Source organism: Carcharhinus amblyrhynchos, chromosome 16 (genome assembly GCF_965287045.1).
Source record: "Carcharhinus amblyrhynchos chromosome 16, sCarAmb.v2.hapA, whole genome shotgun sequence".
Lineage (NCBI taxonomy): Eukaryota > Metazoa > Chordata > Chondrichthyes > Carcharhiniformes > Carcharhinidae > Carcharhinus > Carcharhinus amblyrhynchos.
This window is the reverse complement of record NC_137339.1, coordinates 5,741,639-5,765,835: the sequence shown is the minus strand read 5'-3', so window position 1 is coordinate 5,765,835 and position 24,197 is coordinate 5,741,639. Positions and strand designations below refer to the sequence as shown.

General features: G+C 46.3%; 1 protein-coding gene across 1 annotated transcript in view; it reads left to right on the top strand.

Moving 5' to 3' along the window:
* The first annotated feature begins 378 nt into the window (after positions 1-378).
* The window catches only part of gdf5 (growth differentiation factor 5), a 37,484-nt gene continuing 13,665 nt past the window's right edge, over positions 379-24,197 (top strand). The window contains exon 1 of the mRNA XM_080204371.1: positions 379-1,054. Within this exon, the coding sequence (XP_080060497.1) occupies positions 607-1,054 (448 nt within the window). The 5' untranslated portion in view covers positions 379-606. The remainder of the gene's footprint in view (positions 1,055-24,197) is intronic.

The window sequence follows — 24,197 nt, the reverse complement described above, 5'->3', positions numbered from 1 at the left end:
GGACAAATCCAAGTTATATATATGTACATATTATTTAAAAGAAATATATTGCACCCAAACAGCTTTGGACAGGCCGAGTGCTGAACATCAGCAAGTAATTAAAGGGATTTCTCTCTCTCTCTCTCTTTCCCTCTCTCTCATCCAGAATGTTGTCGGAACTCTCTCGCCGATTGCTAGGAGCAGGTTTGCAGAAACCACGGGCACCTGTCCCTTTACACAATATCTGAGTGTGAAATATTTTTATTGGAAATGATTCAAAATGTTGGAAGTTTTTAAGAGAGAGGGCGCTGGGCTGGATTACTCATTTCTGCTCCTCGGGATGAAGCTTCGAAGCAAGAATTGAACCATTGCTCTGACTGCGAAGAGGACAAGGAACAAGGAAAGGACAAGTTGATTTTTCCTCCCTCTCTCTCTCATTTCTGGTTTCTTTTATACTGGCTGAAGGAGTCAGGGATTTTTTAATCTGTGCTCAGCCGAGTCCACTATGGGACAGATTCCTAAAGTTCGGAGGAAAGTCTTGGAGAGATTTGTCTGGAAGTTTTGGGAGTCGGTGCATTGTCAGCCCGCCGCCACTCAGCAAGGATTCGCCCCCAGTCTGCTCGGAGCATGGAATTACTGAGACATCTCCCCCTCCTCATCTGCTACCTGAGCTGCCTGTGTCTGCCCCCTCCCCATTCGGCGGCACTGCTCCCCGGCACCGCGGCAGGCAAAGGGCAGCTCGCCGGCAAGGGACTGCCCTCCGCCGCCAGATGGAACTCCGGCGGGACCGGCAGAGGCGCGGCGGCCGTTAGGACGGGAAATTCCGGCCTCAGGAAAGGCAGCCGGAGGACTGGGGAGGGGACGGCGAAGAGCGAGAGGGGGAAAGGCGAGGGGGCGGCGGGCAGCCCGGCGAGGAGGTGGAGGAAGGCTGGCAGCCCCCAGGTGACCCCTCACGATTACATGCTGTTCCTCTACAAGAGCCTGTCGGTGGCGGAGCGGAGCGGCTCCAACAGCAGCCTGCAGAGAACGGCGGGACAGGCAAACACCATCAGCAGCTTCGTGGACAGGGGAGAAGGTGAGAGGGTTAAACTGCACTCACACTGAGGCTGAGGAACAAGCCACCCCAGAGCCCAGCTCCTCAGAGCAAACACACAGCAACTGGCCCAGGACTCACACTCCAGACCAGCCCGGAAAATGTCCACATTTCATCCCCCACCCCCGGATTTTTCATCCTCAGTTTCACTCTGTGGCATTGAGTGGAAGTTTCCTTCACAGGCAATAGAGGGATTTGCGATTAACACACACACACAGACTGACACACACACACAGACTGACACACAGACTCACACACTGATACACACACAGACACACACACTGACACAGACACACACATACGCTGACACACACAGACATCTGACACAGACTAATACACAAACACACTGCCTCACATGCAGACTCGCACACACAGACACACTGATACAGACAGACAGACACACACACAGGCACTCAGAGACATTTCACACAAGCACACAAGCACAAACACACAGACACAAGCAAAAGCACACACAGATACAGACACACAGATATCTCACACACAGGCACACACTGACACACACACACACACATCTCACACATAGACACACTCACAGGCGCAAACACAGACACGAACAGACAGATATCTCACATAAAGGCGCACATATAGACATCTCACGCACAGACACACACAAATACAGACACACACACAGAGACAAACACAGACAGGCACACAGACACTTACTGGGACATACAGACTCACAAACACACACAGACACAGACATACACAAACACGGAGGTTACTGGCTCGATCCCAGTTAACCAGACTTTCAGTCGCGTCATTGAAACCAAGGGCAGACCCTGGTTCAGGATTGTCTACTCAGCCAGAGCCGGCCAGGACTGGAATTCAGGCTGCTCCATTCTTCCATCTGGATGTTAATATTAATTTCTGATTTATAGTTGTGATTGAGTTGTGTGTGTGTGACTGAGTGTGTCAGTGCGTGTGTGTGTGTGTGTGTCCTGAGGCCGGAATTTCCCATCCCAACGACCGCCGCGTCTCTGCCGGTCCCGCTGGAATTCCATGTGTGTGTGTGTGAGAGAGAGAGTGTGTGTCAATATGTGTCAGTATGTGTTTGCGTGTGTGTGTGAGTGTGTGTGTCAATGTGTGTCAGTATATGTGTATGTGTGTGTGTGAGTGTGTGTGTCAATGTGTGTCAGTATATGTGTGACTGAGTGCGTGTGAGTGAGTGTGTGTGTCAATGTGTGTCGGTATATGTGTGTGTGTGTGTGTGTGTGTCAATGTGTCAATATATGTGTGTGTGTGTATATATGCGTGTGTGTATGTGTGAGTGAGTGTGTGTGAGTGAGTGTGTGTCAATGTGTGTCAGTATGTGTGTGTGTGTCAGTATATGTGTATGTGTGTGTGTGAGTGTGTGTGTCAATGTGTGTCAGTATATGTGTGAGTGAGTGTGTGTGTCAATGTGTGTCGGTATATGTGTGTGTGTGAGTGTGTGTGTGTCAATGTGTCAATATATGTGTGTGTGTGTATATATGCGTGTGTGTATGTGTGAGTGTGTGTGAGTGGGTGTGTGTGAGTGTGTGTCAATGTGTGTCAGTATGTGTGTGTGTGTCAGTATATGTGTATGTGTGTGTGTCAATGTGTGTCAGTATATGTGTGTGTGTGTGTGTGAGTGTGTGTGTGTCAATGTGTGTGTGTGTGTGAGTGAGTGAGTGTTATGAGGGGACCAATGACAGATAGATACAGTATCTTGATACTCTAACACTTCCAATTTGTGACAGGAAATATTGCGGATGCTGGGAATCTGAAATTCAAACGGGAAATGCTGGAAAAGCGGCCAGACAGCGGAGAGAGAAACACGGTGAATGTTTCAGGTCGATAATGTTCTAATGAGAGGCAGTTTCTCTCTCCTCAGATGCTGCCAGAGCTGCAGAGTATTTCCAGCAGTTTCTGCTTTACACCATTACTGATAAGTCCTGCCCTCTGCAGCCTAAGTTCCCCACCTCTGGGGAGGGGTTGGAGGGATGGGTGATAACTGTAGCACCAATTAGATGTAACCCTCACCAACACTCCCCGACATCACATCTGCTCATTGACAAGAGATAGAAGATTTGACGGCCCTCAACGATTCCCGTTATCATTGTATCCCGGAATGGTGTAAGGAGAGCAGAATGATCTTGGGTCAGTTTGGAGCAACATTTTCTATGTCTCTGTCTTACAACCTCCGGTTCATCAGCTGTGTCCTCAAAGATCTCTTTCTGTGGCTTCCTGTCAAATTCCATTGGATGAGGTTTCTGGAAAGGGACTTGGGGCGTGTTGAAGGCGCTATATAAATACAGATTGCTGTCGTTGTTTTAAACAATGTGTCCGACTTTCTGATGCTTATACCCAATCCCACCAAGTGTCTATTCAGTGAAGCAGCTCTCTCCCAACCCCCCCCCCCCCCCCCACCCCGGCCCCTTTCAGCCTCATAACAAGCCACCCAGTTATCAGTCAGTCCCAGTGTAACAGAGAGGAGATTCACTGACTGCTTGTTCTGTTCGGGAACCCGTTATCTCCTTCAACTGTTTAAATCCCCCTGGACTGATGCTTGACTGAAGCAGTCGATTCTCACACCCCCCACCCCGCCCCCCAGCTATGAGCGGGGAGATCCCTTAGCATCCTCTCACCCTCAGTCTGTTCAAAGGGGAAAGCGCAAGAGAGCAAGATTTTTAAATTCGGAATCAGCAGGAGTTAAAGGCTGGAATTCAGGCTGCTCTGTTGTTACCTATGAATATTAACATTGATGTTTGATTGATAGATGTCATTGAGTTGTGTGTGTGTTATGGGGGGGGGGGGGGCGGTGCTGCCGGGGGAGATTCACAGGTAGAAGTAATATCCTGGTAAAGTTTTGTAGTTTACCTACTAGTGCTACATTACATTAACACTGCAATGAAGTTACTGTGAAAATCCCAACAGATGCGATTTGTGGTATAGGGAAAATACTGCGGGGTGCTGGGAATCGGAAATATAAACAGAAAATGCTGGAAAAACGCTCTTTCTTACACAGTAAACATGATACCACTTACACTGACCCCTCCTGCCTGTTCCACAAACTCCTTAAGAAGGTTAATAATCGCTGCAAGTGGGTGATTTTGGGAGATGCCTCTCTCTGCCACCCTCGGGGCAATGCCCCAAACCCTCCCCATTTTTAAACAATCTCTTTAGGTCTTGGGAATGTGAGCTCCAGACGCTGTTCTGTTCGAGGTGAGGGAGTTTACAGCATCCAGTGGAGTGGGAGCGTGTCCCCGAGGAAGGAGTGACTGCAATAAACTCAGCATTCTCAATGGGAACAGTTACCGTTCTCTATGGTCAGCATTCTCTATGGGAACAGTTACCAGCGCTGAACATACTCACACTGCTTACAGCTCACACTCACAGCATCACCCAGAGTTTTTGCAGCGCACCAGTTGGCCACTCGGCCCACCGCGTCTGTGCTAGCTCTCCGAATGAGTAATTCGACCAGTACAATTCCCACACATTCTCCCTGTTACCCTGTACATATTCCCGCTGCTGATCACAATCCAGTTTACAATTAAATGTTTCCAATGAACCTGCCTCACTCACACTTTACCCTCTCCATCTAACCCGGTTTCCAAAAAAAAGCAGGAATACATTTTGCAATGTATACGTTGATGTTAAATATATCTGAAACAAACCTCTCTGCGAATTACATATCCACACACACTCTCAAAGACACGAGTTTTGCTTTGATTATTTGGAAGGTGTTTTTGGGGGCAGGAGTTAGGGTATTTCACTGGGAAGGTGTGAAGGACAAGAATTCTCTATCAAGGACAATGAATGACTGCCTCAGCTTGTGGGGGAGTAGTAGGGGGAGACTGGGGTTTAGGGTGGTGGGAGGGATTTTTGAGCAAGGAGTGGGCTGAGGGTAAGGTGCCATGAGGGTCAGAGTGGCAGCAGGATGAGGGTGGGCAGGGAAGAGAGTGAGGGGATGGTGAGGAAGTGGATGAGGAGAGAGTGGGAGTGGTAGGGAGGATGAGAATCAGTGTGAGTGGAGGCAAGAGTCAAGGTTGGGGTGAGGGTCAGGGTAGGGGATCAGGGTGCGGGTCAGGTTGAGGGTAAGGGTCAGAATGTATGTGGGTCAGGGGCTAGGGTCAGGTGGAGAAAGGGTCAGAGTGGAGGTAGGGGTTAAGGTGGGGGTAAGGGTCAGGGTGGGGGTAAGGGTCAGGACGGGAGAAAAGGGGTCAGGTGGGAGTCAGGGTAAGCATGAGGGTCAGGATGCGGGTAGGGGTCAGGCTGCCATTGAGGGTCAGGTTGGAGATGAGGGTGTGGGGAAGTTTGTGGGTCAGAAGGGCCTGGAGTGAGAATGGGGGATGGTGAGGGTTGGTGGGCTGTGAGTGGGGTTGGAGCTGATGTGAGGGTGGCTCAATGGTAATGGTAGGACTGGGATTGGGGTGGCCAGGTGTGGGTGAGAATGAGGCTGAGGGTGGGGGTGGGGGTGGGGGTGAAATAGGAATGAGTTGAAAATGCAAACATTCCTTTGGCAATGTAATGAAGTATCTTTCTGTCTCCATTCTCTCTCTCTATTTGTCTCTCTCTCTACTTTCTCTCTCTTTCTTGCTCCCCTTCAACCTGTTCACATGTTTCCCCATTTCCTAATTGAGCAAAAGATAGTGAAATGGACAATGGAGTACATCATGAGTTTGTGAAGGGATCTATTTCCATGAAGACACTTGTTTCAGTATTGGTAGCTGTGCCAGATCCAGGCCAGCAGACACCACATGGTTTGAACGAGATGGGGGTTGGATTAAAGCCAGGCCACTGATCGGAAAACCCTCTGAATCTCTCTCTGCTGCTTTAAGATGCTTCTTAAAACCTACCTCTTTGACCAAGATTGTGGTCACCTGATCTGATATCTCCTGTTGTGGCCCAGTGTTAGTGTTGTCTGATATTGCTCCTGTTAAGAGCTTCTGGGTGTATTGTTTCACTAGGGATACACCATAAATGCCTGTTGTTTTCTGTTGTTGAGTATTATCCCACACTGGGACCAGAAATCCAAGTCATAAGAATGGAATTTGATTTATTTTGGCCCTGTGAGGAGATGGTCTCTATTTTTGGGATTTCTGGCCCAATCACAAGCAAAGTCATTGTGTTTTGGTTTAAAATGAGGTTGTTTTAGAAATGTCACCTCTGAAACACTAAAAAAAAATCCTGTAACAAAAGTAGCATTTAAACTGGCACAGAGGCACTGTGGGTGGCACAGTGGTTAGCACTGCTGCCTCACAGCACCAGGGACCCGGGTTCAGTTCCACCTTGGGTCACTGTCTGTGCGGAGTTTGCACCTTCTCCCCATGTCTGTGTGGTTTCCTTTGGGTGCTCCAGTTTCTTCCTCTGGCACAAAGATGTCCAGCTTAGGGGAATTGGCCATGATAAATGTGTGGAGTTGCAGGGATAGGGCAGAAGGTAAGGTCTGGATGGGATGCTCTTTCAGAGAGTTGATGCAGACTCGATGGGCCAAATGGCCTCTTTCTGCACTGTGTGGATTCTGGTTAAAGCATGCAATTTGAAGGGTGCTATATTATTGGTCAAATAATAGAGGCTGTTAAGCCAGCAAGGTTTGGATGTTTTGCTTGGGCTGTTTTATTCAGTCTGGGCACAGCAGGGGGCAGTGGGGATTGTGTGTGAAGGTACCATGGGAAGCAGCAAAGATGGTGAGTGCACATCCCACCTGTTTGCTCCTTAATCCTTGACCCTTGCTGCTTCAGCTGATTGAAGAATGACCATCTGGGTGAAAAGGAGAGAGCTGCTGTGTTGGAAACTGCACCCCAGCATGGGGCAGTTTCTTCAGTGGGAGCAGAGGGAAAAGTAAAAACATTTGCAAACTGGAGCTAAAATGAATATTAAGAAAAAAGTAACTAAAAATATCAGCCAATGCCACACTTTTGGGACGTGCTTTTACCTGAACTATTCTGGGGTGTCTGGGCTTTCTCTCGTTCAAAGCTGAGCTGCATTATGATAAATGTGCACATTCTCATTCGATCGCCAACATGTCCTCCACTGAAGCCACCATCCTGATGGCTGGAGTGCTGTGATTGTGTGTAAGTGTGTGTGTGCTAGAGGGATTGTGTGTGTGTGTGTGTGTGTGTGTGTGTGTGTGGGAGAATGTGTGTGTGAGAAGGAGTGTGAATGTGTGTATTTGTGTGACAGTTAGTACATACACATCAGTGCGTATCTGTGTGTATGTGTGAGCATGCAAGTCTGTTTGTGTATATGAGGGAGTGTGTACATGTGTTTGTGTGTCTGTGTGAGAAGGATTGTGTGTGAGTGTGTGTATGATAGAGAGATTATGTGTATGTGTGTATGTGTGTGTGTGAGATAGAGGGATTGTGTGTATGTGAGTGTGTGATAGAGGGATTGTGTGTGTGTATGATAGAGAGATTATGTGAATGTGTGCATGTGTGTGTGTGAGATAGAGGGATTGTGTGAGTGTGTGAATGTGTGTGTGATAGAGGGATTGTGTGTATGTGAGTGTGTGATAGAGGGATTGTGTGTATGTGAGTGTGTGATAGAGGGATTGTGTGTGTGTGTGTGTGTGTGTGATAGAGGGATTGTGTGAGTGTGTGAATGTGTGTATGATAGAGGGATTGTGTGAGTGTGTGAATGTGTGTATGATAGAGGGATTGTGTGAGTGTGTGAATGTGTGTGTGATAGAGGGATTGTGTGTATGTGTTTGTGTGATAGAGGGATTATGTGTGTGCTCTACCTAATCATGCTCTCGTTCCATGTGCACCATGTATCTCCAGCAAGACCCAGTCACTGGGCCGGATTCATTTTTTTATTAGTGTCACAAGTAGGCTTACATTAACACTGCAATGAAGTTACTGTGAAAATCCACTAGTCACCCGTTCCGGGTCTGTTCAGGTTCACTGAAGGAGAACTTAGCATGGCCAATGGATCTAGTCAGCACGTTTTAGACGTCACACTAAAAAAGTTATCAGTACGACTAAGAGGATTTAAAAATTGAAATACGAGCCTGACCAATGCTGGATGTAGCACTGTGTTTTATGAGCATGTTTAGCCAGGACTACATCCGTGTGACACAACACACCCCTTCAACCTTTAACAAGCCTCGAACAGTCATTGGGATCTTTCATCTAAACAGCTGAAAGGACGGAGCCCAAGCTGCTGTAAGATTTTAGAATCTTTATCCCACTAAATTTCCTAACTGCCTTTCCTTTGGCCAGTACACAATACTTTGGTAGATAAACACACTGCGCGAAGTAATCACAAAGAAACAGAGGACACACGATCCAGGTTCCATTCTGGTTAACACTGCTGCCTCACAGTGCCAGAACCTGGGTTCAGTTCCTGGCTTGGGTCACTATCTGTGCGGAGTCTGCATGTTCTCCCCGTCTCTGTGGGTTTCCTCTGGGTGCTCCAGTTTCCTCCCACAGTCCGAAAGATGTGTTGATTAGGTGGATTGGCCTGCTAAATTCTCCCTCAGTGTACCTGAACAGGCGCCAGAGTGTGGCGACTAGGGGATTTTCACTGCACTGTTAATGTAAGCCTACTTGTGACACTAATAAATAAACTAAACTACGTTAAACTCTTCCCCGACTCCTAATAAGCTGCAGAGTGAGATCAGAAGGATTACAACACCACACTGGAAAATATAACCAATTGCAAGTAACAACATATAAAACCTCAAACATGACCTGTCATAACCCCTGTACAGATGCTGATTGATTTGCCACATATCCTATTCTATTTACATTTGTGAATTCTTTCTTTTTAAAAATATACTCTGCTTTTCTGTCCTTACTGCCTCACACTTACCCATGTTATACTCCATCTGCTATCTTGATGTTCACTCACTGAACCTGTCCACATCTCATTGCAGCCTCTCTGTATCCAACTCACAACCTACATTCACACCCAAAGAGAAAATGCTGGAAAATCTCAGCAGGTCTGGCAGCATCTGTAAGGAGAATCCCCATGACCCTTTGTCAAAGCTAAAAGGCATAGCAAGCGGGAGATATTTATCACTTGCCTGTATGACCTTTCCTTCAATTATTACCAAGCTGCAGCTCTTTCAATATCAAAGAAAACATGTTTTGAGGGTAATGTTGCTTTGCGGCCGTCAGTCGAGGGTTCTAAAAGAGAGAGTTGCAGAAATACTGGATGTCTGCCCTATTTCCCCAAATAGAGAAAGGTCCCAGCGGATTGGAAGTTGGCAAAAGTAACATTATTACATAGGAAAGGAGGGAGGGAAAACAGGGAATGACTGACTAGTTAGCCTGACATCAGTCATTGAGGAAATGCTGGAATCTGTCATTAAGGAATTCTCAACAATGCACATAGAAAAGCATAGTATGAACAGACAAAGTCAGCAGTTTTATGAAAGGGAAACCCTGTTTTGACAAATCTATTGGTGTTTTTTGAGTAGAGTAGATAAAGAGGAACTCGTAGATATAATGGCTGGAATTCTCTGGCCATTCATGCCAGCAAATTTCTCCACTCCCGCTGACAGCGCACCCACACCCTTGGGCTTCCCTTTGGCATGTGGTGACATCAATGGGAATTCTCATGAGAATCCCATCGCTGGCAAACAACGTGTCACCTCCTGTCGGCGAGTAACACACAGCTGGGAGGCCGGGGAATCTCACCCGTTATCCTTAAATTTCCAAAAGTCATTTAATGAGGTGCCACACAGAAGTTTTATTTGGAGGATAAGGGCTGATCAAGTTGTGGTTATCTTTCAGTATGAGGAGAGGACTGGTTACTGGACAGTAGAGGAAGAATAGGGTAAGATGGGGCAATTTCAAGTTGGCAGGTCGTAATCAGGGCAGTGCCACAAGCACTAGGGTTGAGGTCTCAGTTATTCATGATCCATATTCATGACTTAAATGAAGAAACTCAGAGTAATATATCCAACCTTGCTGATATACAAAGTTAGGTGAGAATGTAAAATCATCTTCATCTGTCACAGCTTACAGCTTCTCTGCCCTTTGGCCATTCACACCCTTTATTCTCTCTGTGGACTGCCATTAGCAGTCTTTTCCCCTGGTTTCTGTGGCTATGACTCATCTTTCATTCCCTCACCCTGCAACACAAATATCTCCCGCGTTCTATGCCTTTTAGCTTTGACAAAGGGTCATCTGGATTCTCCTTACAGATGCTGCCAGACCTGCTGAGATTTTCCAGCATTTTCTCTTTAGGTGTAAATGTAAGTTGTGAGTAGGACACAGAGAGGCAGCAATGAGATGTGGACAGGTTCAGTGAGCGAACACAAAGGTGGCAGATGGTGTATAACCTTGGGAAGTATGAGACAGTAAAGAGAGAAAAGCAGGATATATTTTTAAAAAGAAATTTGTAAATGTTGATGTTCAGAGGGGCTTGGGTGTACTTATACAAGGAGTGCAGAAAGTTAGCATTGCAGTACAACAAACAATTAGGAAAGCAAATAGCGTGCTGGCATCCATTTCTCTGGTGTACAAGAATAACACAGTGTTGCTAGAATTGTACAGAGCTTTACTGAGACCATATTTGGAACACTTGGCGCAGTTTTGGTCTCCTTAAGGATATACTTGCATCAGAGGCAGTGCACAGAACGTTCATTAGACTGGTTCCTTGGGATGAAAGGGCTAACCAGTGCTCAGATCTCTGAGTAAATTGGGAATATATTCCTTAGAGTTGAGAAGAATGAGAGGCAATCTCATTAAAACATCAAATATTTTGAAGGGTAGAAGCTAGAAGTTGTTTCCCAAGGCCAGGGAACCTAGAAGAGGGGCAGGCGTCATCTCAGGGTAACAGGCTGATTATTTAGGGCTGGGATGAAAATGTTAGGAATCTTTGGAATTTTCTCCCCCAGAGGATTGCGGATGCTCCCATCATTGAAATGTATTTAAGGCTGAGAGAGACATTACTGATCTGTTGCAATCGAGGGATTTGGGGAGGGGTGAAAGTGGAGTTGAGGTCGAATATCAGATATTGAATGGCAGAGCAGGTTCGAGAGTCTGAATGGTGCTCTCCCGTTACCGTTCCTTCAGTTCCTCTGAACTCTTTTCCCTCCTCACCTTGTTGGCCCTGCAAATCTGCCCTGAGACTTCTGTCACTGCTGTGCTCCATTGTGGCCACTAGAAGGAGCTCATGATCCTTCACCGGTTCTCAGAGACAGAAGATGTGATGAAGCAATTAGTGGGGTGCTTCCATCATGGATTCGCCACAGAACATTGGACACCCCTCACTTCGTACCAGTAATCCAGGAACCAGGCTTCCCAACTGCGGTCTTCTGGAAACTGAACAAGGTTCATCCAGCTCAACCCTCCCTCCTCTGGGGGCTCAGTTTACAAAGTGTTGTGAATGCAGAGAGGAGAGAGCCAGGCTCTGCAGAATGGTGTACCCCATCCCACCCTGCCCATCCCCCGCCTTAATAACTGAGGCATTATCACAAGGCAGCAATGAGGAATGCACAATACATCGGTATCTGTCTTAAATGAAGAAATAAAGAAGTAGGGAGTGAGGACTGACTGATAAATCCATCAACAATCCATACACATCCATACATTAGTTTGTCTTCCTGAGGGGAATCCTGCAGAATTTCTCCCTGATTCTAGAGTTAAGCAAAAGTACTAAATATTGACCTAAACCTCAACTGCCTATTTGCCCAGTATAGATAGATCTCATCTCCCAAAAAGAACAGGAGCCCACACTGCTTTATCATTTGATTATCCTAGCCCAGAGCTCGCCATTATTCAACGTACAATGTATATTAAACTCTGAGCATCCTTTGACTGTTATTTACAGTAACGGTATTGTATGGAGCTCTTGTGGTGCAGTGAGTCAGCATTCCTTGCCTCTGAGCCAGGAGCTCTGGGTTCGAGCCTCGAGGATTTGATGGCCAAGGAAGATGCATTCATAATGTTGCCAAAGCATGCTGAAAGCATCAACCTGCAAAATCCTTCCAACACACACAAATAGGGGGCACTAAGAGTGGGAGGGATGCCTGGTCAGCCATGTGATGGAAAGAAATTAGAGCCTCGACCATCACTGTCCATAGCTCTAGAGGACAACATGCATGGAAAACTGTATGATGCGCAGCAACTTGGAGTGATCTGTAACCACCACCACTGGACTCATTCAACATTTTGATGTTCTGTTGTAGTGGCCTTCCAATAACTTACTCTGAATCCAACCACTGCCCATGCTTCATGTGTAAAGTGAGAAGCTGAAAGTTGCCAGTTTCACATTGCCGAATACAGTCGCTGAGTTTTCATTCATATTCCCAGCTAGGGTAATCAGGGGTCAGAAACAGAGGTCACTTACATTGTCACTGGCTCTAACAAGTCAGCAAGTAATGGACTGGGGCTGTGGTTCGGAACTGGGTGAATGCAAACTACTGCACCCTATCTTAATATTGCACAGCTGAACATGACATCACACCTGGTTGGACCTTCTTTTGCTGGAGCTGGTCATTGCTTGGCATTTGTGTGGCATGAATGTGACTTGCCACTTCTCAGCCCAAGCCTGAAAGTTATCCACTTGGACACAGACTGCCTCTGTACCTGAGGAGCCGTGAATGATACTGAACATTGTGCAATCATCAGCGAACATCCCCACCAGAGCTGTTTAGATCATCAGAAGTAGGAGCAGAATTAGGCCATTTGGCCCATCAAGTCTGTTCCAATTTAATGGGGTCATGAAACTCTTGCAAGTTCATTGTTGAATCATCTTTTCGAGATGATGTACATTTCTGGAGTTTTCCTATACTTTCCCCAGCACTGGGCCAAGATCCAGCTAACTCGGCAAGGCTGGTGAATGAACCTGCTATAGCAAGAGACCATTTGACCCCACAAGTCTATGCTAGTTCCTTTGCTGAGCATCCAGGTTAGTGCCGCCTCTTGCTCTTGTGCGGAGGGTGTGGAGAGTCTGCAGAAGGATCTAGATAGGCTGGGCGAATGGGCCAGGAAATGGCAAATGGAATTTAATGTTGGCAAGTGCGAGGTGGTCCACTTTGGTAGGAATAATGGTAGGAAGGATTATTACTTACGTGGAGAAAAACTGCAGCAGGCGACGGTGCAGAGGGACCTCAGGGTCCTTGTGCATGAGTCGCAAAAACCCAGCTTGCAGGTGCAGCAGGTGGTCAGGAAGGCGAATGGGATGCTGGCCTTCATAGCGAGGGGGATTGAATATAAAAGTAGGGAGGTCTTGCTGCGGCTATATAGGGCATTGGTGAGGCCGCAGCTGGAGTACTGTGTGCAGTTTTGGGCGCCGTACTTACGCAAGGATATTTTGGCCTTGGAGGGAGTGCAGAGGAGGTTTACTAGGCTGATACCGGAGTTGAGGGGGTTGAGCTATGAGGAGAGGCTGAATAAACTAGGCTTGTACTCGTTAGAGTTTAGAAGAATGAGGGAAGATCTCATTGAGACGTATAAGATGATGAATGGGATGGATAGGATAGAGGTGGAGAGAGTCTTCCCGCTCAGAAAGGACAGTAGGACTAGGGGGCACAGCCTCAAGATAAAGGGGGGGCGGTTTAGAATGGAGTTGAGGAAGAACTTCTTCACTCAAAGGGTGGTGAATCTCTGGAATTCTCTGCCCGTTGAAGTGGTGGAGGCTGCCTCGCTAAATATTTTTAAGAAGTGGGTTGATGGGTTTTTGATAAGAGAGGGGATTAAGGGTTATGGGGAGAGGGCGGGAATGTGGAACTGAGCCACGACAGATCAGCCATGATCTTATTGAATGGCGGGGCAGGCTTGAAGGGCCAGATGGCCTACTCCTGCTCCTATTTCTTATGCTCTTATGTTCATATGTTCTTTCCCTGAATGACTAACCATGTGTTACAAAAAAGAAATCCTCTAATCTCCTCCCAGAGAGTCTCTGTCTAGGGAAACTGTACTCCCAATATTGAGCTGCTGAGAGTTTAACTTTATTTATTAGTGTCACAAGTAAATTTACATTAATACTGTAATGAAATTACAGTGAAAATCTCCTTGTTGCCACACTCTGGTACCTATACTGAGGGAGAATTTAGCGTGGTTCATGCATGTAACCAGCACATCTTTCGGACTGTGGGAGGAAATCGGAGCACCCAGAGGAAACCCATGCAGACACGGGGAGAACATGCAGACTTCACACAGGCAATGATCCAAGCTGGGAATCAAACCTGGGTCCCTAGCACTGTGAGGCAATAGTGCTAACCACTGTGCTGCCAGAGAGAGAGGTGTGAGTGAGGAAATTAGCCTGACAGTGATTCTTCTGTTCTGTAACCTGTGCGCTTTCAGTCAATAACTGGGATGGTGGATCAGGGAATTTATCCAATTGTGTACCACAATCTCTTTGCTTATTGGATTTTAACCGCTGCGAATATTGATTTATTTCATAAAGCCATGAATGCAGATTGGAATAATAATGGATGGTTTGAGTGAATAATGAGGTTACCCTGGTTCAGACAGCTTCTCAAAGGTTCTGTTTCATGGTTTATGACATCATTTGAACCCATGGATAAAGTGACAGCTCTGTTATTCACTTTCCCCCGTTCAGAGGGCTTTGTATATTTCAATGTGGGTGTTGAGATGCAGCTCATTTTCCTCTTTAGGAAATGCATTCATCTTTTCTTTTGTGTAATATTGCTGAGAGGATCAAAAGGATTCCTTCTGGATCGATGACGAAGCTGGTAAAATAGAGAGGGAGCTGGATAATCTCATGAGCAAGTTCAGGAAAGACTTCAGGCAGAATTTTCCCACCCCGCCTGTCATGGGAGTCATGGGGAGGCGGAGGGGGGGTGGGGGGGGGGGGGCGGGGGGGGGGGGGTGCATGGGGGGAAGGGGGGGGTGGTGGGAGCAGCCATACAAAGGCTCATTGACCTTGAGCTGGATTTTCCAGTCTTGGGGCGAACAGGGCTGGAAAATCCCACCCCTCCTCTATCAGACATTGCTCTGAATCCTATGCATCTACTTTAATGTGTGGAATTATTATTCTTAATTCGTTCATGGGACATGGGTGTCACTGGCTAGGCCAACAATTACTTTCCATCCCCAGATGTCCTTCAGAAGGTGGACGGTGAGCCGTCTTCTTGGGCCGCTGCAGTGCATGAGGTGTAGGTACACACACAGCGCTGTTAAGGAGGGAGTTCCGGGATTTTGACCCAGCAACAGTGAAGGAACAGCGATGTATTTCCAAGTTAGGATGGTGTGTGAACTGGAGGGGAACTTCCAGGTGGTGGTGTTCCCCAGGCATCGGGTAGTGGTCATGGGGTTTGGAAGATGTCTAAGAAACCTTGGTGAGTCCCTGCAGTGCATCTCGTAGATAGTACAAACTGCTGCCACTGAGCGTCAGTGATGGAGGGAGTGAATGTTTGTGAATGGGGTGCAAATTAAGAGGGCTACATTTCCTGGATTGTGTCAGTTTCTTGAGTGTTGTTGGACTGCACCCATCCAGGTAAATGGGGAGTATTCCATTACACTCCTGACTTGTGCCTTATTGATGGTGAATAGGCTTGTGGAGTCAGGAGATGAGTTACTCACCGCAGGATTCCTGGTCTCTGACCTGCTCTTGTAGCTGCAGTAGCTGCAGTATTTATATAGCTAGTCCTGTTCAGTTTCTGGTCAATCGTAACACCAAGGATGTTGATAGTGGGGCATTCAGTGATGGTAATGCCATTGAATGTCAAAAGGCGATAGTTAGATCCTCTTTTGTTGGGGATGGCCATTGAATGTTCCTTACCACTTATCAGCCCAAGCCTGAATATTGTCCATTTGGACAGAAACTGTTTCAGTATCTAAAGAGTTGCGAATGATACTGAACATTGAGTAATCATCAACAAACACCCCCACCTCTGATCTTATGATGGAAGGAAGGTCATTGATGAAGGAGTTGAAGATGGTTGGGCCTGGGATACTGACCCTGAGGAACTCCTCTAGTGATGCCCTGGAGCTGTGATGATTGATCTCCAACTTCCACAGCCATCTTCCTTTGTTCCAGGTGTGACTCCAACCAGTGGAGAGTTTTCCCCCAATTCCCATTGACTCTAGATCTACTAATGCTCTTTGATGACACTCTCTGTCCTTGATGTCAAGGATACTGACCCTCACCTGACTCTGGAGTTCAGCTCTTTTGTCTATGTTGAACCAAGGCTGTAATGAGGTCAGGAGCTGAGTGACCTTGACGGAATCCAAACTGGGCATCAGTGAACAAGTGCCACTTGATGACCCCTTCCATCACTTTGCTGATGATCAAGGGCAGACTAATGGGATGGTAATTGGTCAGTTTGGATTTGTCCTGATTTTTGTAAACAAGACATACCTGGGCAATTTTTTACATTGCCGGCTAGATACCACTGTTCTGGCTGTACTGGAACAGCTTAGCGCAACAACACCTGAGGCACAAGTCTTCATTACAATGGCTGGGATATTATTAGGGTCCATAGCCTTTGTAGTATCCAGTGCCTTCAGCTGTTTCTTGATTTCACAAGGGGATCATTGAAGACTGACATCTGTGATGGTGGGGACCTCCGGAAGAGACTGAGATGGACCACCCACTTGGCACTTCTCCCTGAAGATGTATGCAATATTTCAGCCTTATATTTTGCTCTGATGTGCTGGGCTGCTCCATTATTGAGGATGGACATATTTGTGGAGCCTCCTCCTCCAGTGAGTTGTTTAATTGTCCACCACCATTCACAGCTGGATGTGACAGAAATGCAGAGCTTTGATCTGATCCATTGGTTATGGAATCACTTCGCTGTGCCTGTCACTTGCTGCTTCTGCTGTTTGGCATGCAAGTGGTTCTGTGTTGTAGCTTCACCAGGTTGACACCTCATTTTTAGCTATGCCTGATGTTGATTCTGAAATACCCTCCTGAATGCTCCATTGAACCAGGGTTGATCCAGTGGCTTGATGCTAATGGTGGAGTGGGGGATATGTCGGGCCATGAGATTACAGATTATGGTTGAGTACAATTCTGCTGTTGTTGATGACCACAGCGCCTCATGGCCGTCCAGTGCTGAGTTGCTGGATCTGTTTGAGGTTTATCCCATTTAGCCTGGTGGTGTTGCCACAGAAAGAAATCCCACAACACCAGTTTAAATTCCAAACAGGTTTATTTGCCACACACAGATTATTACAATGGAATGCCTCGGAACAGCTAGACCCAACCACCTGTGCTTTCCCTGGTCAGCACAGATTGACTGCAGCACTCAATAGGCCTTTCACTACTTTGGCCAAGTGACCACTTCTTGCTTGTGAGTGTAAGCATGGACTGACAATCGGCAACTCAACTCTGGAACTCTTCACAATGTAATTTGTCCCTAGTTGGCATCTTCTCTTACTCGCTTTCAAAAACCATTCAGTCTTGGTGGGGATGACACATCCTGGGAGATTTTTGTTGTGTGCTTCCCATAAGCAAACGTTGTATTTTCCTGAGGTCAGGGCAAATCCAGGGGATTTTCAATTCTGGGTTGAGAACCTGTATCTGGATGAATTCTGGGTTCCAACTCAGTGCTCAGCCTGCACCTGTCATGTGACGTCTCTTGTCACTTCCTAATTGGCTAGGAAGCTAGCCCAGTGCTCAGGGGCTGCCTGTGTGGTATCAGCAGCACAGGACGGTGGCAGCCATGTTGGGGACTGCCACTGCTTTGTCAATTTGAGCGGGCAGCTCCTGAGAAATTCATGGAGGTGCTGAACTGTCCACACTCCTGCTGCCTCGGCAAAGCAGCCAGCATAATTAAGGACCCCACACACTCCGGACATTCTCTCTTCCACCTTCTTCCATTGGGAAAAAGATACAAAATTCTGAGGTCGCGTACCAACCAACTCAAGAACAGCTTCTTCCCTGCTGCTGTCAGACTTTTGAATAGACCCACTTTGTACTAAGTTGATCTTTCTCTACACCCTAGCTATGACTGTTACGCTACACTCTGCACTGTCTCATGAGCCAAGACAGATCAGCCATGATCTTATTGAATGGCGGGGCAGGCTCGAAGGGCTAGTTGGCCTACTCCTGCTCCTATTTCTTATGTTCTTATTTTCTTCTCTACGAACAGTATGTTTTATCTGCATATCTGAATACTTTTCACTGAATGTTAATGCATGTGACAATAATAAATCAAATCAAAATTTAAAAAAAATCAGAACTGTCACCAAAGTCGGAGGTGTGGTAGATTGTGAGAAAGGGTGTCGTAGTTTGCAGGGTGACTTAGACAGGTTGCAGAGCTGGGCCGAGAGGTGGCGGATGGAGTTTAATGCGGAGAAGTGTGAGGTAATTCACTTTGGTAGGAATAACAGATGTGTCGAGTATAGGGCTAACGGGAGGACTCTGAATAGTGTGGATGAACAGAGGGATCTAGGTGTATGTGTACGTAGATCCCTGAAAGTAGGGAATCAAGTTGATAAGGTTGTTAAGAAGGCATACGGTGTCGTGGCGTTTATTGGTAGGGGAATTGAATTTAGGAGTCGCAGCGTCATGTTGCAACTGTACACAACACTGGTGCGGCCGCACTTGGAGTATTGTGTGCAGTTCTGGTCCCCACATTATAGGAAGGATGTGGAGGCTTTGGAGAGGGTGCAGAGGAGGTTTACCAGGATGTTGCCTGGTATGGAGGGGAGGTCCTATGAGGAGAGACTGAGGGATTTGGGGTTGTTTTCACTAGAAAGAAGGCGGCTAAGAGGGGATCTTATTGAAACATATAAGATGATTAGAGGTTTAGATAGGGTGGATAGTGATAGCCTTTTTCCTCGGATGGAGAAAGCTAGCACGAGGGGGCATGGCTTTAAATTAAGGGGGGGTAGTTATAGGACGGATGTCAGGGGTAAGTTCTTTACCCAGAGGGTGGTGAGGGATTGGAATGCCCTGCCTGCTGCAGTTGTAAATGCGCCTAGTTTGGGGGCGTTTAAGAGATCCATGGATAGGTTTATGGACGAAAAGGGATTGGTTTAGGTTAGAGGGTCATTGTTTTTTAACTGGTCGGCGCAACATCGTGGGCCGAAGGGCCTGTTCTGCGCTGTAATGTTCTATGTTCTATGTCACCTTCAATGACGTGTATCCAGGCACTACCAGGTTTCTGTTCCCCAATCTCCTTCAAAATGTTATCATTTCGTTCAGAATATCTCTCCTTATTCTTCTGACCAACATGAGTCACTTCACACTTTCCTGCCTTAGATTTAATCTGCCACGTATTGGTCCATTTCACTAACCTGTGTTGCCCTGAAGGCTGCTATACACTCTTCACCACGTTTAATACATTTCTGATTTTTGTCTGATCTGCACACTTTGATCCAGATCACAGATCTAAAGAACAGTGATCCCAGCAGTGACCTCTGGGGACACCACTGTCTCCTGGTCTGGAAAATAACCATCTACTTCCTGTCTCTAGGCCAATTTTGTAACCGTACTGCCGTTGTCTCTTTATTCCCACGGGCTTTCATTTTGTGAACAGGTCTATTATGCGATACTTTATCAAGTGCCTTCCATCAACTGCACCACCCTCATCAACCCTTTACATTCTCCATCAAGGAGCTCAACCAGTTTAATCAAAATGTTACTTGCCATGTGCCAAATCCATACTATCTTTTATTTGTTAACTCATAATTTTCCATGTGTCAACTAATTTTGTTCCTGAATATTCTTATTACAACTTTCCCTATGAGCAAGTTTAGGTTGAAGCCTGTAGTAGCCAGGTTTATTTTTAAACCAAGGTGTTACATGTACAATCCTCTAGTCCTCTCCAAATTACAAAGAGGATATCGTGGCTGGAGCTCAGCAAATTCAACCCAGACTTCTTTCAGTGATCCAGGGTGGATCTTAAGTGAACCGAGTAGCTTTTAATTTTACTAACTGCTTTCAGAAATCCATCAAATTCATAAAGTGTCTACAGTACAGAGAGAGGCCACCACCTAGGCTGCCTCCTCCACCCTATCTGCACACATTTACCTTACTAATCCTCCTAACCTACACATCTTTGGACACTAAGGGTCAATTTAAATGGCTAATACATCTAACCTACACATCTTTGGACTGTGGGAGGAAATCGGAGCATCTGGAGGAAACCCATGCAGAAATGGGGAGAATGTGCAGACTCCATACAGACAGTCACCCAAGACTGGAGTCGAACCTGGGTCCCTGGCCTGTGAGGCAGCAGTGCTAACCACTGTGCCTTTATGTTTTCTAACATCACTACTGCCTCATCCATTTACTGCTAGATTGGCATCGCCCTCTTTTCTTGTGAAGATAGATGGAAGGCATTCATTCAGCATCTTTGCAGTACCCTCAGCCTCAACCAGGAAATCATCCAATTATCAATGGATAAAATCCCTTTATCTGTGACTTTGACAGAAGCAGTAATCCATTTTGTTCCAATCATTAAACATTTATATAATGGGAATGCACCTTATAATTTCCAGGGAAATATATAATCTCACAAACAGGCACAATAAACTCTTACTATATCACTAGGAAAGCCTGTCCTACATCTACAAGGCACAAGTTAGGAGTGTGATGGAATACTCCCCACTTGCCTGGATGAGTACAGCTCCAACAACACTCAAGAAGCTTGGCTCCAGGACTCAGTAACCTGGTTAATTGGCACCTCATCTACCATCTCTAATGCCAGCACCCTCCACCACCAGTACGCAGTGGCAGTAGCATACACCATTTCTTTTATTCATTTAAGTGGGGGGGGCATCATTGGCTAGGTCAGTGCCCATCCCTAATTGCAGCATTGCAGCAACTTGCCAAGGTTCCTTCGATAAAACCCTCCAAACCTGTGACCTCTATCACCCAGAAGGACAAGGGCAGCAGATACCTCAGAACACCACCACCTGGAGATTTCTCTCCTAGCCACTCACCATCCTGATTTGGAAATATATCAATGTTCCTTTACTGTCACTGGGTCAAAATCCTGGAATTTCCTCCTCAATGGCATTATGAGTGTATCTACACCTCAGAGACTGCAGCGAGTTTAAGAAGGCAGCAGCTCACCACCACCTACTCAAAGGCAATTCGGGATGGGCAATAAATGCTGGTCCACATCCTGTGAAAAGCATTTAAAAAAGCAAGACATTGAAAGGCAGCATCAGCAGCGAGGGGTGTTCAACAAACCTTTTAATGGAAATCACAAACAAGAGCAAATAACATCATCAGCACCTGTATCATGAGTAAATCGAATGGGGAATGGGAGAATGAACTGTCTGAAAAAAACAGGACATTTTCCTGTTTAAATAATTTTCAGGGTTGATTTGAAGGGCGGTATCATTAATGGCATTTCTGAAGGGGGTGGGGGGGAGCACAACTAAACCTGAAGTTCAACATCACCTCTGCCAAGTCTTGCTCCTCTCGAGTGGGCAAAGGCAGGACTGGACACCCCTGGAATCGTACATAATCATGGGTCAGTTGATACCCAAAGAGGGCAGATTGAAAGGACCATACAACATTGACAACTGATCCCTGGTCATTTGGCCAAATATCTGTTGCACAAATGCCCTTGTTACAATTGCGTGTGTGCGGATTTGACCCCAGATTAAGTTGGTGCCAATATCATTGTCTAATTAAATGTAGGTGTCCCATACTGAACCTTCGCTCTGGGGTTCTTGCAAAGCTATTGCTATTCCATCCAGCCTCAATCCTCCTGTGATCTAACAGGTTACATTGAGGTTGGTTAAGAGGAAATTGCAGATCTATGCAACGACAGAGACAATTTACCTGATACAGCATCTCTGATGCACTGAAATATACTTTACAGGAGCTTTACCCTCTGAAAGGTAATTAATATCGAGGCACATAAAGGAACTCTAGTTCAGGTAACCAAAAGCTTGGTCAATGAGGTAAAGTTTAAGGAGTGTCAAAGGAAGAGAATGGAACACAGAGGGAGGGAGTTCTAGAGCTTAGGGAGGGAATTCCAGAGCTTAGAACTGGAATGCTAGAGATCATGGAGATAATTCCAGAGCCTTTGGGATAAGAATTCCAGAGTTTAGGGAGGGAATTCTGGAGTTTGGCATCTCAGCAGCTAAAGGTACAGTTCCCAATGGTGGGGCAACAGAAATTGAGATGGCAAAGAAGTCAGAATTGGAGGAACACAGAGTTATTTACCACCTTGGACTGAATGAGACGGGGGGGTCCTTATTCATGCCTTTGGTGTTCTCAGCCTAACAGAGTGTTGCAGTGTACCTCCTGGCATTCCTAGACATAGATAGTGGCAGTGATGTAGGAGGGGGCTTCCTGACCTGAGGGTTGGTTAGATTGCTGGCTGACTTGTTTATTTTTTCAAGAGTAAATTTCAGGAAATTTTAGTACCTTGTGTATAATATATATTTATATTACTGACTGTTATTTCCTAGCAATCAACCTCGTATTTATCATCTGATAAACTTGGAGCAATTATGTTGCAATCATTAATCCTTCAGTGCGACGTTAGCAGGGAATGGCTGCAGCAATGTGTTGGCCTCTTCACCTGACAGTCTGGCCACTACAGGCAAGTCAACTAAAGCACTGTCTCAGTTCCACTCACATAGGGTGGGTTTCTAAGGACCTTCACCTCAGCAGCAAAGCAACGCAACAAAGGGCAGCAGCATTGCTGCTGTGAGGACTTGGCTAAGAACACACAAAGGAGTTAAGTTTTCAACTTGGCCATACTAGCCCATGTGCAGTGTTTGCAATGAGGGGTTGTGGGGAGGTATATCTGGCATTGAAGAAGGTGCAAGAGGCAGACGTATTGCATATGGAATTATGTCACGGTTTCAGCACAGAAACAGGCAAAATACTGCAGATGCTAGAATCTGAAACAAAAACAGAAAATGCTGGAAAATCTCAGCAGGTCTGACAGCACCTGTGGAGAGAGAACAGAGCCAACGTTTTGAGTCTGAATGACCCTTCATCAGAGTGTAACAGAAACAGGCAGTTTGGCCCAATTGGTCCATGCTGATGTTTATGTTCCACACAAGCTTCCTTGTTCTTGGAGTCATTGGCCGGGATTTTGTCACCTCACCCGCCCCACTCACAGAACAGAACTCTCTGTTGGCCTCAGTGGGATTTTATGAGCCCTACCCGAGTGAGATTGTAGAATTCCGCTCATTGTTTTGAGGGGGGAAGTTTTAAGCAATCACAATTTCATAGAATAGCATCATAGAATCCCTACAGTGTAGAAGGAGGCCGTTCAACCCATTGAGCCTACACCGACAACAATCCCACCCAGGCCCTGTCGCCGTAGCCGCATGTGTTTACCCTGCCACTCACCTGGACACTTAGAGGCAATTTAGCATGGTCAATCCACCACCTAACCCACATCTCTTTCGGACTGTGGTGGGAAACCGGAGCACCTGGAGGAAACCCATGCAGACATGGGAAGAACATGCAAACTCCACACAGACAGTCACCCAAGGCCAGAATTGAACCTGGGTTCCTGGCACTGTGAGGCAGCAGTGCTAACCACTGTGCCACCATGCCCCCCCAGTAACTACATGCTCATGAATTTTGTGGCTCCTGGTTTGTACGAATATTTAGTGGTGACAAACGTGCCAGTAATTCTGCACAGACAGAATTCTGGCCAATGATTGTCGGGTCAGAGGTCACCTCTCAGTCACTGACCTTCTCTTATGGTAACATGGTGTCAAGTTCTGTTTTAAAATGCACTGGTGGAGCACATTGGGACATTAAACGTGCTATCTAAGTATAAATGATTGTAATTACTTCCATTGAACAAAAGCAATCACATTGCAGCATTGCTGCTGAGTATTTGGAATGTCTCAGTCAAAGAGGTCGGTCTTGAGGAGAATCTTAAAGGAGGAGAGACAGAAGGTTGGAGAGGGAATTCCAGAGTTTGGGACCTAGGCAGCTAAAGGCTCAATCTGTGGAGCGATTAAATTATGGAATATTTCAGAAGTCAGAATTGAGAGGCATGTGGAAATCTCAGAGGGTTGTGAGTCTGGAACAGTTTACAGAGATAGGGAAGGTCAAGGCCATGGAGAGATTCGAAAACGAGGATGAATATTTTTAAATCAATGAGTTTCTCAACAGGGGAAAACAATGAGCAGTCGTTACACCCATCACAATCAAATATTGCCTACAGTCACACGCTCACGTGGACGGTGGAAATATGTCTCTTGATTGTAAACCATGAGTTTTAAATCTGACTGTTGATCATTACCTCTCAGCTTTCTCTCTAAGTTTTATCATGTCC